We start from the raw sequence: 20087 nt of genomic DNA, 5'->3' as shown, positions 1-20087 counted from the left end.
CTCATCTTTTTCCTTCCACACCATACTCCTTCTACCCCTTACCCTCAACACTGTTCCTCTACCTCCTCCTTACCTTCCCACTGCCTGCTCTTTCTTCAGTCTGACCTCCATGTTAACCACCCCTCCACTCACCACTCTGCCTGCCCATTCTCTTTGCCATTCTGCCCACCATGCTCCTTACCACTCTGCCTGCCTGCCTGCCCACCCATCTCCTTGTGATGAACCCCACACAGGCAGTCAAAACTCCTTGCTCACCCCACACCACCCTTCTTTTGCCTGATGCCCATCATATTTCCCCCTTGCAGTTTAAAAGTACAATCTTATGCATAGTTATCCCAGTCTAAAGCACTGATTTTAATCTGTCTATCTGGTACACTTTTATTTAAATTTTAATCTATTTCTATTTCAGTTGGTTTAGTGAATAATTCGTGTAGAATTGCACTGTGATGATAGTTACTTGCAGCAGCAAAATATTTCATTTTTTCTGGACATAAGTTATTTAGGATACAGTCCAGCTAGTATTACTGGCTTGCAGCTGTATCCTTAACATTGTTTTTCATATAAATGGAGACTAAAGTACAGTCTCTTGTGGTTTGTGCTGTCTGTCTCTGAAACACTGTAAACTTAATATGTACACCTGGGTAGGACAGAATGGGTTACATCAGTGCTATGTTCTCGTGGCCTTCTTACATGTCCAGGGTAATGCCGATTGCCACCTTGGGGTCAGGTAGCAATTTTCCACAGGGCAGTTTGGCTAGGGATCCTGGAGGTGTTTTGCCATCTTCTAGCCATGGAGTAGGGGTCACTGGGGCAGTTGGGGGGTAGTTGTGAATTTCCTGCATAGTACAGGGGATTGGACTAGATGACCCTAGAAGTCCCTTCCAACCCTATGATTCTATGATTCTATGGTGGCATAGGCCCCTCAGACTCTGTGGAGGTACTCCGTGCTGTCAGGTCCACCGGGAAGGAAGAGGGATAAGCAGCAACACTGTCTCTTTCATTCCCTGATCCAGCCAATGCTCAGCTCTCAGCCTCTGACATTGCCATCCCAGTGACCAATTTTTTTCTCCCTCCCTCAGATAAAGGAAGGCAGCAGTGGCAGGTTGAACAGAACTGTGTTGTGTGTATGTGAGCAAAACATGTCTCTGTTTTGGGTGATTTCATACACCCCTCTCATTTACCCCCAGGTTCTGATTTTTCTGCAAACCTTGGAGGTTCCCCAAGTTTGCAGAAAAATGTCCACAGTCTATACATGGCTGCAGTTCTTGGATTTAAGTATCTACAGATGAGGCCATGTTGACTATAAGATATATTAATGTTTTGCTTTATTTTCAGATAGAGCTTTACACCTCCTGCCATTATCTGATAAAGCATGAGATTACAGTAAGCTGTAGCAACTTTTATCACATAGAGCATTTTGGTGGTATTTTTGTACATGTTGAGTGTAATTTGTGTCTACAGATAGCATCATGGGAGGCACTGTGATATGCATATGATACCTGAACCAAACAACCATAGCCACTTATAGGCTTTCTCCTTAATGGCAAAGCCACTCTCACAATGCTAATGATGTGTGTGAAGGGGGCTCGTCACACATCTAGAGGACTTTTAGGTTATCCTTATATTATGTCTTATCTTTCTTTCATGGCCCACAAAATGGATGTACAACATTCCATGGGGATGCTGTATTCTGTCAATGCTACAATGGCCCTTTCCTTCTTTGCTTTTATTAAAAGTTATTGAAAGAAAGAGATACCCATATAGTTCCACTACCTGTCATGACCCCCTCTGAGCAGCCCTCTGACCAGGCCAGTGACTCAGTCATGGAAGGCTCAAAGGAATAACCTGAGTTCCAGTAGGGTCAGGAGGGGGCTGGTGCTACAGAAGCACCAGCTGACCACACACGAGTCCTTGCCACCTGCATCAGAGAGCACTACTGGGCCCCAGACAGGTAGAACACGAACCAGGGCCTATAGTCCCTCCAGACTGCCTCTCATGCTGCAGGAATGGCAGAAGTGAAGGGCCCAGACAGAGGTGGTGCAAACGACACAAAGTGCAAGGCTCATAGTGCACCACTTCCCTGCAGATACCGAACAGAACACTGACTGGGATACTTCCTTGCAGGCTCATGGTTAAAGCAAAACAGTCTCCTGAGCTCCAAAACTGCCAGCGATGCAGCTGAGCTAGATCAGCCCTCAACCTATTTTTAGGTTGAGGCTTGAGAGTAGAGATGGGCACGAACCTAAACACGGACGAAAAAAACCCACAAAGCAGCCCGGTTTGGGGTTCACGAACCAGGGTTTGTGGAAGCTTGTTTCCACAAACTTCGACGAACTGGACTACTGGTTTGTTTGGTTCGTATTAAAGGGCCAATTTAAATGGCCATTTCCCCAGGGGAAATGGCCATTTAAACTTTTCCTGCCGGTCCCTTTAAACTATCAGCTGGCAGGTGGGATCCTTTAAATGGACCAAGCCCCACCCCCAGCCCCAAGCTCCAGCCCCCCACTTACCTTCCATCTGATGCTGGGGTGGTGGATGCCTCCTCCACTGCCCTGCAGGCCCACACGGAAGCGGAGGAGGTGGAAAAGGGCGCTCCTGCCAGGTGGACCGAAGGCCTGCCACCCGTACCTGAGCTAGGCCAGCCCGGTGGTGAGAAGGGCAGCATGGGGAAGGTGGCACCTGAGCCCCATGCAGGAAGGCAGCACCTGGCCAAGATGCACACAGCATGGGGCAGGCTGGGCAGACAGGCTGTTCTTTCTCCCTCCCTCCTTGGGATGGTGGGGTCCTTTTCGTGGACTGTTTTTGCTCCCAGTTCTCCCCTGGTCAGGAGCAAGCCAAGCCAAGTCCCAGAAACTTTGAGGGGCAGAAAGGCCATTTTCAGCTTCCTCTGTTGCCCTGCGGGCCTGCCATTTGAAGGACGGAAAGGGCATTTTTGGCCTTCTCCCCCGCTGCGTGGGCCTGCAAGGCAGCAAAGGAAGCCTCTACCACCCCAGCATCAGAGGGAAGGTAAGTGGGGGGCTGGGGGGGAGTGAGGGGCTGGGGGCTCGGGTTTGGGCCATTTAAAGGGCTCTGCTTTGCAAGCGGCAGATCCCTTTAAACTATCAGCTGGCAGGCAGCAGGGGGGGATTTCCCTGCCTGCCAGCTGATCGTTTAAAGGGTCCTGCTTCTTGCAAGCAGAAGGAAAGGGCCCTTTAAATGATTAAATGCCCTTTTCCCTGCCGGAAAGGGGCATTTAAACCCCATGAACCACAAATTGGTTCTTAAGTGGGCCAGTTCCGTGCCAGTTCGTGGTTTGTGGAAACCCCACGAACCCCATGGTTCGGTTTTTTTCTGGTTCATACCCATGTCTACTTGAGAGTGCTGTATTACTGGATCAACCAGTCCATTAGGCACAAGCTCAGTGTTTCATCTCCACCTGCTGGCCAAGTGACTGACTCCTGAGGATTTCAGCAGATGAGACGCAAGATCTTGCTAAAACAAGACCACAGACTGTTCTGAGAAAATCAGATAGCTAAGCATTTCAAATGCAAAAACAATGCAAGTGAATGAAAAATTTGCTAAATCATCTATATGATATTTTTATGGTGATTACACTCTATCTGTTTTTAAGTTGTTTATGTTAGAGACCTTTATCCCATTCTAATATAGAATATCACAAAGCTTTACAAAGGGTTACTTGTATTTAGATTTTTTAAATCACACACACAACTTCAGGCATACAATTACCTTTCTCTACTTGCTCCCGTGCCTGCTGATTGGTCATTCCTGGGTATGGGCACACACCTAAACTGAAGGTCTCCCAAAGGAAGATACCAAAACTCCATACATCACTTTCAGAAGTGTATCGCCCTGTAGATAAAAAAGATAGTAACAATGCAATGGCATACATTAATGGTAAAGGAATTAGGAAGCCAAATGGTCCCTCATAGATTCCGCAGAAGAAACGATTAGTTAATAGATCATTATTAGTTAATAGATGAATGACCATTCTTCTGACCAGGGAGAATGTGCAACCAAATGTCACAACTTTACAGAACTCTCCTGACATCTCTGCCACAAGGGTTTTTACTTGAGTACTGGAGTTCCAAAATGATTCTAATTTAGATTCCTTAAAAGCTGTTTTAGTACTGCTTCTGTCACCTTACAATCTAAAGGACCTTTCTGCTAAGCCACTCTGAAAGAACAGTGTGCTTTGCCAGGTAAACCAAACATACACTTCAACCTGCAAATTTCACTGGGGCACATCTCACATCTAAACAAAAAGCAATCTCCTTTTAAAATGGAACAGCAGCTTGAACAGCATCTGTGAATAATGGACAGCGATTAAAACTTAAATGTGAATTTGGCTGCCTTAAAGGGTTGCCAAGCTCCAGGTGGAGCTCCGGTCCCCTAGCCTCAATGGGTGCGCCAGCCCTGGCAACAACTCCTGAACAAAGGGAAATTCCTTGCACCCATACTGGCCACTGAGCCCCCATTTTTGCTTTCATCCTCCCTGCTGGCTTTCTGCTGCAAGCCTCCCCTGCCAATCCCTGCTTCTTCTTCACACCACCTTCTCCTCCTTATTCTGTTACTACCTTTGTTGCCTTGCTCCTCCTCTCCCTCTTGTTTCCTCTTTCCTCCCCCATCTTGCCTCCACTACCATGTCCTTTTCCCCTTCCACCACTGTTGCATATTCTTCCAGCCCCAGCCCCCCTGCCACTGCTTTCTTCCCGTACTCTTGGTTCATTCTTTTTTATTTTAAATGGCTAATTATGATGTCAAATGGTAGGCATTTTTTTGTTTGAGTTGTGTGAGATCTGCATTACTGCAGACTTCCCTATTCTGGTTCTTCTTTTTTAACCTCTTCCCCTTATTTTTTACATTTTTCTGCAAACCTGGAGGTTCTCTAGGTTTGTAGAAACATCTTCTTTATCTGTACATGCCCCATTGGGCATATTTTTGACCCACACACTGTTTCCTGATCAGTATTAGATACAAAAGTACTTGAAATTATTTTAACAGTTTGCACTTGCTAATTCCTTGTATTATTCCCCTCGATCAAAAGTTTCTGCCTTTGTTCTGGATTCTCAGTATTCCTTCCTAGCTTGTAGAGGCACCTTGCCATTTTGTCTACAAATCTTTTATAGCTGTTTATGTGTGTCACTGTTCCAACTAGAAGCATTTTCTTGAATGGGTTTATAACAGAATCTAGCACTTCCTTTATCAGAGGAGCAAAAGGTGGGTATTTTAATGTGGAATTGAGACCAATTGGCAAGAGGGCCACATTCACATTGACAAATACGTCAATATTTGTATGTGAATGTCAATATGTCAACTATAAATGGGCCTGTTTATCTTAGCATAGGATTATGATGATGACGAGGCTTCAGTGGCCTCCAATGCTTTAGAAAATCTTTTCTGTTTTTTTTTATTTTTATGATCCCCCCTCCATTTCTAACACTTGTCTAATATTGATATTTATAACTGCCAAACATTTAAAGCATAGGATAAGTTATTCATTACAAGCCTAAACAAAATCAATATGCAACAATAGCAGTTAGGGTTATGCTAACTGTTCTGACCTCAGAAAATTCTGTTTGCACTTAAATGAAATATTTCATGCTGCTTTAAATTACTCTGCCTAGCTGGTAGAGCAATTATGGACATTTACTGTGCTGCTGGTAGTATGATTAGTTTTCTTAACCAGTATATCTTCTCCTTTCAGAGCTTGGTATCTAGTAATTTAACACCTTTCATTAAAGATATTCAGGGATGCCAGTTAGAAGCAATTCATTTCTTTAAAAAGTACAAGCTGCATGGAGTCAATTACCTTACTCAGTATAATATCTGGGCACTTGTAGAACATGCTGATAATATACGCGCATGATATGCATTAGTGATATAAAAATGGAAATAAAAATACTGAAACTATGAGACTACAGCAAATGGATATATGCATGATGCTTCTGAGAACAATTAAGCAACTGCACTAAATGTTGAAATATTACATTCTGAATGACTGTAATTGTACCTAAATTCTGAAGTACCACGCATAACATTTTAGCCACTTAATTAAAAAAAAACATCTCTCTTAATGCTGATCCTTGTAAAGTATTTCTCACTACTTTACTCTAAAGTAATTAAATTGTAAAATCCACTGCTTATAGAAGTAGTGACTGCCACAAGTACAAATATCTTTAAAAGATGTTTTAGACAGATTCATGGTGGATAGGTCGATCAATAGCTACTAGTCATGGTGAATAAGGGGAACCTCCATATTCAGAGGCAGTAAACTTTTGAAACCCAGGTGCAGTCTCAGTACTTTGCTTGTTGGCTCCCTAGGGTAATTGGCTGGCAGCTGTGCGAAACAGGATGCTGAACTAGATGGTCTGATGTACTACAGTTCTTATGTTCCTTCTGCTGACCTTACAGTTTACTTTTCCGGTTGCTTCCCAGGCACAATTTTAGTTACTGTAAAGTTTGCCCAAGTCGCTCTTGTGACTAAAGTCATAGCACGAGAAGATGCCATGCACAGAGCTGATTTGCAAGGTGGTGCATATCTGAATAATTTCTTTATCAGATTTCAAAGTACAAGTAAAAACACTATCGTAGAAACATGGAACCTAGGCATATGTAAAATTTCTTGAACTCTTAACCATTCTTAAGGTGTCAGAATTGCCTTCCATTCCATTTTCATCATTAACCAGATTTAAACTTTGGTTCAAAACCTACTCATAGCTAAGAGCTATTCATAGCTAAAGAGCAGACACTAAACTACTGAAAACGGATAGAAAAAAGGAATTCAAGGGAACTGTGGGGGAATGGAACACAGAGGTGGAAATGTATGAGTGTACTTCTGATCTCTTAAACGTGGTTAGGAAATTGGAAATATTACAGATGCACTGTGCAACAGTTTAAAACAGCAACACAAAAAATACTTGGACTTTAATGAAAGCACTTCTGATTATCTGAGCCTGATTAAGAATTGGATCTTCTGCAACAAACAGTGAAATAACTGGTAGATCAAAACCCACAACAAGCATTTTCATCAAGTTTCCAAAAGTTGAATGAATTTGGATACCACAATTTACAATGGTCATAACAACAGTATAATTGAGAAACTGATCAACACCCTGGATACATTTACTGCTAGATTTATGAAAGAAAGTATTAAAATGTAAAAACACGTCTTGATCTTTAAAACTAACAAAATTTGTGTCAAATTTGTTTGTTCCGTGAAGTAAGCTCTGACTCAGGTGAGGTGAGTTTATGCTGAAACAAATTTTGTTAACCTTTAAGGTGCAACAGGACTTCTGTTCAATTTTGTTGCAACAGTTTAACACAGCTTTCCCTCTAGAATTAAATGTAAAATCTCTTTCTGAAAAGAACTTACTCAAAATTTATCGAAATTTCAATGGAGAGCAACTAACAATGCAATTCTAAGCTGAGTTCCTCTAAGCCCATTGATTTCACTGGGCTTAGACTGGAGGAACTCTATTTAGGATTCCACTATAAATTATACAATCCTGTCACTATGCATAGGAGAATCTTCAAAAAACCCAGTGGCACGTATCCAATCATAAAATGCTAATGATGGAACAGCACTTTCATCTGCACAAGTGGAGGTGGTGATTTCCATTTATTCCTTCTCCAATTGTAGACCCCCACTTTGCCTTCTACACTTTTCCTGAGGATCTGCAGACCCACAGGAACAAAATTTCTGGGGCTGAGTGAGTTGCAGCAGAATGGGAAAGCTGCAAAGTCCCACTCTGAAGCTCACAGAAGGCTGGATACACTGCAATGCCTGTTGATCTCCCATCAGCTCTTTCATTCAAAATAGTTGATATCCCATTTACAAAACAGAAAAATGCATTCCATTTCACAACTGCTTTTCATCTAGTTAAAATTCTTTCCACAATTTTAATATGAAAAGATTAATAATCTCTTTTGTATTATCTTTGTCACTAAGCTATATAGGAACAGGCCATTTCCTGTATAAATAGGGCACCAGTACTCATTTTCAAAGCAAAGCAGGATGCATGATATGCCAAGCAGGATGCATGATATGCCAAGAAAAAACTCTAAAAGGCTTAGGAAAAAACTGATCAGCTACTTTCATTTCTTATCAGAATTTATGAATTGTATTCTATCAGGTGTTATAACCACTTAGCAGTTTACAGAATAAAAGTCTAAAAAAAGAAACTGAAAAATTCCAGAAACTTTTGTATTCAATTTACTTTTACTATTAATGCTATTTCCTTACCATAGTTCAAAGCTTCTGGTGCTGTCCATTTGATGGGAATCTGCTTTAAGCCTGAAGAAGAATAGACTCCATCATCTTCTTGACGAGACATGCCAAAGTCACTGATTTTCAGTATGTTACTTTCACCTACTAGGCAGTTCCTTGCAGCAAGGTCTCTATGATAGAAAAATGCACAGCCATTACACAAAATTAAAATCTACAATAGAATTGTGTATTTTTATATTTAAAATCTAAGTGAGCTTGGGCACAAATAGCATTCACCACTCTTTCTGTTCCAGGGGAAAAAAATCCACAATTGGCAATAAGCCATACTATGTAGACGAAGTGCACACACTACACCTTGGAAAATACTATTAGCTAGGTAATGTACCAATTTGGCTCCTATTGTCCCTTTGCCTAGTCCATCAAATTAATGTCCAATATTTACTAATATAAGGAACAGCACATTTCTCCTTCACTCTTAGCCTTTTACAGGAATTGAGAGTTCTGCTGATTAATCAATGGATTTTATATTCAGAATGGAGGCTATCATTGTTCTCACCGTCTTCTCCCCAAAAGGTCAAGGGTACCAAATCCAAACCACCACCCTAAGCCCTAGCACTTCTATGTGTGTATGACTCTCCAACACATGGGTGTACAATTCTAACAGGTGAGCAATTTGGGTTCTTGGCTTGAGTTAAGTAAGCCACCCCAGGATGATGTCTGGCTTCACTATGGCCCACATAGCCATTTGAGGGGAGGTTAGAATTCTGCTTCTCAGCTATTATCTGGGATGAAAGGTAGCATTCTGACACCTCCTGGGGAAATTCTCCATTACATCCCAGGGCTTGTGTTTACATCTGGAACACGAGTAAGACTTCTTGGAAGGGCGAAATGCTGATGAGAGGTGGCAGTCAGTTCCCATTCCCCAGTTCTTGCTGCTTTTATAGAATGCATCAAGAAGTTGGCATGGGGGAGGGGGGTTAGAATGCCACCACTTGGCATTCTGACACTCCCACTGCCTGGCAAGTCCTTATCAGGTCCCTGAAGTAGCTGAGTGTTTTCTGATCCCCACTCTTACCTGGAAAACCTCTTGCTGGATAGTGAGAGGCTTCCCAGGTGGAGGGAGAAAGTAAGAGAAAGACCAGGTCATGCAACATGTGTCCATGGACTGCATGTTGTACATCTAGCTTCAGCAAGAACAGAATAACGGCCTCTAATTATGTCCTGAAATTATGGCAGAAGTTTTAGCAGAATTCCTGGAAGAAGAACCTGAGGAGATTGTGAGAGAAATTGATCTGATATATAGAGTCAACTCAGTATACGCAAAAAAAGAACAACTTACCAAGAGAAATTCATGTTAAATTTACAAAGTGTGCAATCAGAGACTATATCTTAAGAACAGCACGTGATAAGCCACTCAAGTTTCAGGGCAAGGAGATAAGAATACTGAAGGAAACTCCACGGAAGATGAGAAAGAAAAGGAAAGAATATGCACTTTTAACAAAGAGAATTCAATCTCTTTTCAATGGCTAATCCCAGAAGGTGTTCTTTTTTTCCTCTGAAGGGCAGAGATTCAAGATTGATTCTATATTTAAAGCTGAAGATTTCATGGAGCGGCACGGGGAAAAACTCAAGGGTGCAGGGACTAAGAAAATGAAATCCAAGACTGGAAGAAGATCAGAAAAAGATGGAGAGACTTCAACACAAGACTATTCAACGGCATTGGAGGAAGAACTGAAACCTGGACCAGCAAAAGCTTCAAACCGTAAACAGAACCCAGAGAGAACAAGAAGAAGAAATAAGGAAGATAGTAACAAAGGATGACCATAATGGAGGGAAGAAGGATGACCATAATGGAGGGAAGAACTATAAGAATCTTTTCAACAAATATTAACGAATTAAATTCACCAGAGAAGAGGAAGAAGACTTTTAAACAACTTAAGATTTTAAATGTAGATGTTATTTGCCTTCAAGAAACACACGTAAGAAAGAGGAACCAATAGTATTTGACATGTAAAAAACTTAGTCTTACCTTTGCCTCATTAGATTCTGTCAAGAAAAGAGGTATAGCTGTATATATAAAAAAAGAATTGAAACTGAGCCTAGTGTATTCAGCGGAAGATGGTAGGATTCTACTAGAGGAGATTTTTATTGGGGAAAAGACGATCTTGCTAGCAATGATATATGTGCCAAATGACCATCAAGAAAAAATCTATAACTGTTTAAATGAGATTTGGCAAGATTTGATTATATTGATATTAAAAAATATCAAATAGTTGTTGGAAATGTGGGAAGCATACAGGAATATACTACCACATGTGGTGGACCTGTAAAGATGTACACAAATTTTGGGTAATAGTGCATAGACTAATTCAAGCAATCCTACAGGTGTCAATACCTTTTAAACCAGAGCTATTTTTGTTGAACTGTATTCCAGAGAAATTTGGTAAAGATCAGAAATATTTTATAATACATGCAGTAATGGGGGCTAGAATAATTAGCATACTATTGGAAATGTCAAACAACACATATGCAAGAAGAACCAGTGGTGAAGATAATGGAAAGTGCAGCAATGGACAAATTGATTTCAATATTGAAAGGACAAATGGAAGAGGACTTTGTTGGGCCTTGGACTCTATTCTATGATTGGGCCAAAATAAGTATAAAAACTTGAATATATTAAAGATATAAAGATTTTTAATGTGATGTACTTCAATCATCATAGTCTACCCATTTGGAGTACTAATAAATAATATGCAGAGTCATGTTGTAAGCAGAGTATATAGTGTATTTCCCTATTTTTTTTCTACTCTCCCTCTTTACTCTCATTCCCCCCGTTATCACTTTCTGAAAAATCAATAAAATATTAAAAAATAATAATTATTATGTCCTGAAATTATTTTTCTCTACTTTCCTCTCTTAAAAAAGTCACGCCCTCTGGAGATCCTGAGGACTTGTAACACTATTTTGTGTAATTTTAGTTGGCTTTAAATAAATGATATTATATGTTTTGTTTTTGGACAATGTAAAGCAGTTTCTGATGAATAATTTCTTAAATTAAAATAGTGCAAGCAACACATTCAATGCAACAGAATACTGAGGCCACAGAGCCGTTGAGGGTTATTTCTAGTACACTGAGCAAAAAACTAGATCTAATGGAGGAGGATAGCACTGCTTGAAGACAAAGCCAGAATGCTTGTTCTCATAACTCCCAAATGTAGAAGGGGAAGGCAATCTGTGGTCACATTTTTTCACCACTGACTGCGAAAAAGACACAAACTTTATACCATTTGTCCTTCAATATTCCTGTTGTGACTCCTTATATAAAGATTATCCTCTGTTTCAGATATTATGATGAAGCGTAAATCATGCTCTATACCAGAAAAAGATGGAACCAAACAAACATAATTTACAACTTATTAACAATTATTCCACAAAACCACAAAATTGTTTAAATAAACTCAGCCCATCACTGGTTCTCTCACGTCCATTTAATAATATATCAAATATATCATCAATAATCTATCAAATACATGCATAAATAAAGCTGTTGGTTTAACTGTAGGATAAAGAAACTGAGAAGAACATATGTTGCATGTCCTCATAAAAAAAAGAAATAAACTAATAAAATGTCTCCTTGGCTCAGATGAAAACTGTAAGGAGTGCATGCATGCAAGGATGGGGAAACCAAGACGCGAAAACCAAGTGCTGCCTTGCACATGGGCAAAATCAACAACTGCCTTTACACCTGCATTCTCTGTAGCAGTCCCCCACCTTATAGAACAGCGTGCCTGAAGAGGTCAGGAAAAACAGGGTTGCACTTACCTGTAACTGTTGTTTATTGAGTGGTCTTCTGTCCAGGCTCACACTGGGACTGTGCACATGCAAGGCAGCCACGGAGAAGATTTCCAGAACTTTCTAGAAGACTAGTAACTTCCCTCCTCCCTTTGGCACTTTCCTGCCAAAAAATCACATGACCAGGAGGAGGGGTCCTATTCCCTCAGTTTTCTCTATGCCACTGCTGGAGAACACCCCCCCCCACACACCAGAAACCGAAGTTCCACAGAGTTCACAGTGGGGCAAGAGGCAGGGATGTGTGTCTGAACAAAAGGCCCATCTATGAACAACAGTTACAGATAAATGCAAACCTGTTTTCATCTTCGTGGCTTCTGTGCAGTCCCACATTAGAAAAGTAGCAAGCTCACTTACTGAAGGAGGTGAGTGTGAAACTCTCAAAGTAAGTAAATAAATAAATAAATAAATAAATTAAAATGTCCCTGTCAAAGTACAAGCAGGAATGCAGTAAGAAAAAAACAGCACTCTGGTGAGGAGAGCCATGCTAGGTAAAGGCCACTGAACAGTCATGCGCTCAAGGGAGAGTATGGCAGCCTCTACCAATCCACAAAGGAAGGGTTGTGTGAGGATACTGCTGGGCCTCTTGGAGTCTGAATGACTAATACAACTGATAGTGTTTTGAGACCTGAGGGCTGAAAGCTAACCCCTGGCAGGCCACCCAGCTGGCTTCAAGTGGCGGAGTGGGGAATCAAACCCGGCTCTCCAGATTAGAGTCCTGCGCTCTTAACCACTACACCAAACTGGCTCTCTAACATTGTCAAACTCTATGAATGGGGGGAACATAGGTAAGAAGGAAACCCACATGGTCCTCATTCCACAGGTGGAAGTGCTGTACACTAAAAATGAAGCACCAGGGAAGTGCAAACAATTAATAAGCGGTTACACCCCTACTTTAAATGTCTTTGGAGATCCAATAACAAAGAAGGTTTAGAATGTTTGAGTCACAAACATAGTCAATAGTACAAGAAGAAGGATCCAAGTCCTGCTATAGCCTCAGTAGAAACTCTTACCCACTTAGAGGTGCAAGATATGGTAGTCAAACAGCAGCAGTTGCCACTCAGAAAAAAAAACCCTGAGACTACTGTTATAGTGCCAGAAAAGTAGCTGACCAAAACTGCCAAAGCCATCAGCAGGAGTGAAAACATAGCAGATCCACAACAGAATAATGAAAACACTGAAGCAAAGAAAATATGCATCATCAATTGACCTTGTGCTTTAAGCAAAACAATCTGTGCAGCAAAAAAAAATGCCAGGAGATGAAACAAAAACAGATTACCTTGCCAGTGGATTAGCAAGGGCATTCCCCAAAGATAGGGGTCCCTGGCAGCAAAGGAGCAAACAAAAAGGTAGGCCATGGACCTTCACAGTGTCACAAGGCCAAATAGCCCATGCCTCCAATCAGAGTAGCTAGGAGTCAGAGATAGTTGAGGAAACATTATTGCAATGCATTGCAATGACATGAGCACTGGCAGTAAAACAAAAGACAAAGAAAGATAAGGTATATCTAGTACACTTGGTGAAAGTAGAAGTAGTATGACAAAGTCATTTTGCAGAAGACCAGGAGCCACCTGGAGGCACACCCTCATAGCAGGGCTGCCACACTGCAGGGACAGTTTCTGAGAAGGCATGAAGTCTCAGAGTCAGAGGATCACAAGAGTGCCCTGGGAAGAACAGAGCATTGAAGGAATGAGAATGGTGTACATATGTTCTGTCTAGGAAAGAAGAAAACAAATTTGAGTATCCCATGAACTGTGAAACTTAAACTGAAGACCACATTCTGCCAAGGTGACACATACAGGTATATAAGAATTCCATTATGAAAGTGAAAACACAGAACAATCTTAGTAATATATGGATCGACTAAGACTGAAAAGGCAAAGGAAACTCTTTTTCAACTAGTAGTACAAAAAAGAAGTTGCCCTGGAAAGGGTCTGTAACATCGTCAACAGACCAGAGAAAAAAACTATATTGCAGCCTTAGTTGTCATGCATTAGGCTTAAACGTGCAGGTTTATCATCTCTGTTAAAACAGAAGCAGCTGCAAAGCCCCAATCATTACACTGAAGTTCTAGGCTATGTCACTGTGTTAGCTTTATTAACTCCTTCCTCCAGGGTCTGTACCTTGGAACGAAGGACAGCCTGGGAGAAGGAGGAATTTCTTGAGTCAGGCAGGCACACTTCCGAAGACCTTGGGGAAAAGCCTCTCAGCCTCAGATCCCAGGCCTCTGTTAAGCTTATCAACCAATGACCAATAGTTAAACTCTAAAATTCATAGATAAAATTTCACAACAAATTCTGTAGGCCACTAAGAAAAACTTAGCGCAGCTAATAGTGACCTGTTGGTTAACACCTATTGAAAATACAAGCATCGGAACATCCTGTAAAATTTTTAAGCAGAGAGGAAATTATATTTGACCAAGCTTCCAGATAAAAACAACAGTAAAATAGTACGTGCTCGACTGATTCCACCTCTTCAGTGCCACATGGACAGAACAGCAATGGAGATCCTCTCTCTAAGGGGGCAAAAAGAGAACTGAGGGAATAGTGCCCCTCTTCCTGGTTATATGATGATTTTGGCAGGAAAGTGCCAAAGGGAGGAGGGGAGCTCCTAGTCTTCTAGGAAGCTCTGGAAATCTTCTCCAAGACTGGCCTGCATGTGCGCAGTCCCAATGTGGAACTGCACAGAAACCATGAAGATGAATCTCTTACTCTCCTGGATTTCTGCAAACTGCAAAACCAAAAAGATGCTTCGATAAAGGGATAGGATCCTCCATTCCCACCTTCCTGGCTGGTGGGGGGCGAGGTGGTAAACAAGCCTCCTGAGTATACTCCTGGGGCGGCTCAACGACATCACTCCTGGGAGTGACGTCATTGTATCACCCCTCAAGTGCTCCTGTGCTTTGCAGCAGGCTGAAGTGTGCATGAAGAGCAAAGAAAAGGTGAGTGTCAGCCCCCCCCCCCATGGTGGGAGGCTAAGGGGACCTGGCAACCCTAGACAGGAACTGTAAACTGTCCACTGGCTGTTATTGTATATTATGTTGTGTCAAATTGCTTATGGCTTGTTTCAACAATGTTTTCAAATTTCTGCAATCTATAATCTATTGTATCATTCATCAAATTTCCCAGCTGGTGATCATATTGAATTACATTGTGTAATCTGCCTTGAGTCTGTGAGAAAGGTGAACTATAAATAACATAAACAGAAAAAAATCACAATGACTACAGTAATGATGCCAGATCCAGGCTGCATTCTTGCATCTTGTTATCCACATGTGATTTGTGCTGAAATCAATACAAATAATCAGAGGTGGACTGAAAAGAAAAAAAAATGGCCCTGGAAATGGAGCAGGCCCCCTGTCAAAGGAGAGGACAGGAGAGAGGGAGAATGAATCTGCCTAGCTACAAGCACCTGTGCACTTTGCCTGAGCACCCTGGCACAGGGGGAGGCTGGGCATGTTTCCCACTGTGCTTGGCCAAGTTGGGCCCTTTCTTCTCCACTCCAGGCAAGTGATCCTGGGCCAGATATATCCCTCACCAAGTGTCGTTAGACCAGGCACATCCCTCATGAGGCCTATTTTTCATTATGCCAGGCACAGAAAGGCTGGGCTGGGCACCTCCTGCATCGCATGGCAAGGAGACGCCTGCTCATGGAAGTGGCGACAGCTGACTGTGGCCGTTTCCCCCTTTCGGCAGGGGAGGCTCCACCAGAACCTTCCCTGGTGACCTTAATGGCCAATCAATGCTTGCAAACAATGTGCACAAATTGTCGAAGGCTTTCACGGCCGGAGAACGATGGTTGTTGGGGGTTTTCCGGGCTGTATTGCCGTGGTCTTGGCATTGTAGTTCCTGACGTTTCGCCAGCAGCTGTGGCTGGCATCTTCAGAGGTGTAGCACCAAAAGACAGAGATCTCTCAGTGTCACTGAGAGATCTCTGTCTTTTGGTGCTACACCTCTGAAGATGCCAGCCACAGCTGCTGGCGAAACGTCAGGATCTACAATGCCAAGACCACGGCAATACAGCCCGGAAAACCCCCAACAACCAATGTGCACAAAATTTAATGATGGGATTTATTACTACTATCATAAAGCATTTGTGTTTCATCTTGTTCCAGCAGTTCATGTCCTTCCCTAATCCTTCTCAAAAACCTTGTTAGATTACTCATATACAGTCCAATGATTACAAAGGGGTTTCATCTGTCATGACAATTTTTTGTTTTATATATATTCCTTGTGTTACAAGGGCTAAACACAATCCAACTGAATAAATGTATGAGAAGAAATGCCATGTATTTTTGGTTATCTTTTTTATTAGCTGCATTTTTCTTCTTTAAAAAATCTGTGATCTTTTCTCTGGATCAGACCCAGAAATCTGTAAATAAATGACCAAAGCCTCTCATTCCTAGGTGATACTGAGCCTTGATATTAAACATGTTCTGTTTTATTTTAACTTTTGCTCTGGGCTGTTATACCAGAATTAAAAGCCTGCAATATTATAAAGCACCTTCATGTTTCAATTTTACCTTCTCTCTAATTTTGGGGAAGCAATATGGCTACTCACATTCTGAAACCCAGAATGGTCTTTAATGACGAAAGTAAAAATGAAGGCCTATGAACAGCATCCTTCAGTGATACACCATCTTGAAATCCCCACTGAAGTTCAAACCAAACTTGGGAGGAGAGAAGCTTATATTTTCATGTCGGATGTCCTACTGTGAACAATGAGTCAGTCACATCGTTCTCTGAAATGTGGCCTCTGAGTCCAGTAATAAAAACATTCTAACATCAGAACTTTGCAGGCTCAAATTCTTATCACTTTACAGCAGCTCTTGCGGATTTAAACACTTAAGAGCACTATGCTACTGACAAGCAGAACTCAAAACATTTTGGGGGGGGAAGGCAAAAGACACAGCAAAAGCCATCCTGCACCAAAAGAAACTCACTCCCAACATTCTTTAAAGCATTTGTTTATGAGTACAGCTGTCCAAAAGAAAAAAAAAAGTTAAACTATTTGAACACATTTAATGTAGGGAATTACAGTTACAGCATCAGCAGTCATTCCTGAGAAAAGGATTTATGAACAGTTTGCATTTGCTTTTAGCACAGATAATTTGCCAACCGACAGGTTGCTATGCATAAGTAATGAATTGTTTCTTTGAGGATTATTAAGATTCTTTAAGGATTATTAAGATTATAAATTATACAAGCGTATTTAAATGGAATGTTATTTATATGCAAACTGTGGGTACAACCCACAGACCTATTTCTGGTATTCTTTCTTGAGCATAAAATTCAACTTGTTCTATTGAAAGGTGACAGAATCATACTTGTTTAATACAGGTCAGATCAATAAATAAGCACCTCTAAAATGAATGAACAGATATTAATCTCATGGTTCTTAGAATGCAGTGTATCTGCTCAAAAGGACCACTTCTTGATATGCTCAATGAGTGGAACAAGAAAACACAAGAAAATGAAAAATGCAGCTTCTGCAAAATCAAGCAACCTTGTATAAATTCATTATTCCCAGTATCCCATTATTCAGCCAAAATGAGCCCAATGCAGGTTTCAGGAATTTTAAAAAAGCAGTATTAAGATCCCACACAAATGGGAGAGGATTCTCAACTGAAGCTAGATTCAGGTATATTGTATCTTAACAGCTATTTCCAGCTTGTTCTGATGGAATTTTTATCACTGTTATTTCAATTCATAATGCGGTTTTCTTTGTTTATGTATATACATGTACCTTTTCCCTATTGACTTTACAGTACATTTCTCCCACCCTTATGACTGTTTCAGTGCTGACTGAAAATATGAGACTACATTATGAATAAAGACTTTTTTTTCTATAATTCATTTACATCTTGAAACAAAGGTCTGTAATTCAATTTCTTCTATGTCTCAACATATTTCCTTCCTATAGTCAGGTATTATGGCCTTATTTTGTCCAATTTCAATAATTCAGGACTGAGTTTGATAAGATTTTATTCCAGCAGTATTACATTAAGACCTAGTCTTAGTTATGGCACCTCTTCCTTGCTGTGGCAATGCAAGCTGAAGTCTTTGCTGACTTGATAAGCTCAACACTGAACAGTTTATGCCTAATTTCTGAAGACTTACACACCCGTTAGCACTTGCTTGCATTTAGATCTGTGATTCACACTTCCTGCTCAAGAAATGTTTCTCCATAAGCCAAAATGAAGATGATACTAATTGCTTACAGCATTAGATTAATTACTACTAAAAACTGCACAAAAGCGTATATTCAAATTGATTATCAGCTTGAATATTAGGAGAGCATTTATAGAGAAAGCAACAGCAGTTCAGGATACTCAATTCATCATAATTTGAAGAAAATCATAGAGATCTCTCAGTGACAACATGAATCACTTCAAATGTCAGTACGTCCACAATACGTTCAGAATGCAAGATAATTACTTTATGTCAACAACAGCATTCACTTTTCCTGCACCCTGCCAGCAGTTCCTACATGTCAGTTTTTCAGCATGAAAACACCGATTTTTTAAACATCTGCAGCATGATTCTAACATCCTCTTGTTATTATTAAGAAATAACATCTGTTTAGTCTGTCATATAATAAGCTTTAAATGCCCATTTCACTACCTAATCTTTGCTATACTAAATAAAACGCCCTGATGATCTTACCCTAGTGTTACGATCTTTACTTTCTTTGGGGTAGATTTTGCCTTTAATCTCCCCCTTACACCCTCTGGGTAGTTTGCTGCCACCAGGAATCTATTATTCCAAAATATTTTATTTAAATTTTCCCTTTGGTAACGTGTTTAAGCGTCAGGCTCCTTCGTGGTTCTATGTGGCCCTGAGGATAGGAATGGGATATAGCAATGACAGCTACACTGGGATATAACAAAACAAAATAAACTTTTATTTAGTCAAGAAGCGTATTGGTTTCATAAATGTAGATCTTGGTTCTTAAAGTTACTTCCTATAACCTCATTCACACTGATCTCTTCTAAGGCTTCACAAAGTTAGCCTCTTTCTTCAACTCAATATTTCTCTCACAGAAATGTTTAAAACTCCCCAGGCAGCACACAGCTGCCTGACTCTCATTCACAGAAATATTAAACCTGCTAAGGCAGCACACAGCTGGTCTCTCTTTCCCTGACTGAGTGTCCTTTCACAAACATGCTCAGTTCAGGTTCCACACAGGTCATATTTCTCTCATAAACACTTCAACATATTCATGCAGCACACAGCTAGCCTGCTTTCTTCTGACTGAAAAACTTCTCTCCTCACTCTCAGTCTTCAACCAATCATATCCCTCTCTTTCACGCCCCCCTCTTCACCTATCTCACACCAAGCATTTAAAGATACATGCACACATTTACTTGAAATCATTACACCTAGTCATTACATTCAAATTGAACAATATATTTGTAAATATAGAGTAGAAAATAGTACACAGTACTCCAGACACATCTAATATTCAAGGAGGATTTATTTAACTAGTTATTACTAAAATATGAAGACTTAAAAGGCAAAAGACATTTGCTGACTGAATTGTCAAGAGAGGCAGACTAGCACTTTCCCCATGATTGTCTCACTATCAGTGCAATGGAGAATTGTAAGCAGCTATATATATGTACTGTTGACTGTTTGATAACTGAACAAAAAGTCTATCCCAGGCATGATAAAACATTTGTTCATTGTGCAATAATTTTCCATCCATTGATACAGAAACTCAGATGCTCAGCTTAACAAAAAAAGAGGAGAATGGCAATCAACATTCACATCACACAAAAGGTGACAGCAAAAGCTTTGGCTTGTTTTCAATGAAGAAGTACATTCCTCCAGAAGTTGAAGCATTGTTAAGAGTTCCATTTTAAGTCTACTATAGACTCATAACATGGTGCTATGCCCCACACTTTTGTGCGTATATTGCCAAGTTTTTATATAATTATATATTTATATAATTATTTTTATAAAGTGGTGTATTTTGTGTATGATACTCACTTACGTTTTTTACAAGTCTG

General features: G+C 40.6%; 1 protein-coding gene across 1 annotated transcript in view; it reads right to left on the bottom strand.

Annotated features, from left to right (window-relative positions):
* FER (FER tyrosine kinase) overlaps positions 1-20087 on the bottom strand; it is a 245382-nt gene that overhangs the window by 8801 nt on the left and 216494 nt on the right. Inside the window, exons 19-20 of the mRNA XM_054986263.1 lie at positions 8243-8397; positions 3727-3849 (exon numbers count right to left, since the gene is read on the bottom strand). Coding sequence (XP_054842238.1) covers positions 3727-3849; positions 8243-8397 — 278 coding nt within the window. The remainder of the gene's footprint in view (positions 1-3726; positions 3850-8242; positions 8398-20087) is intronic.

Source organism: Eublepharis macularius, chromosome 8 (assembly GCF_028583425.1).
Source record: "Eublepharis macularius isolate TG4126 chromosome 8, MPM_Emac_v1.0, whole genome shotgun sequence".
NCBI lineage: Eukaryota > Metazoa > Chordata > Lepidosauria > Squamata > Eublepharidae > Eublepharis > Eublepharis macularius.
This window is presented reverse-complemented; position numbering and strand designations above follow the sequence as displayed.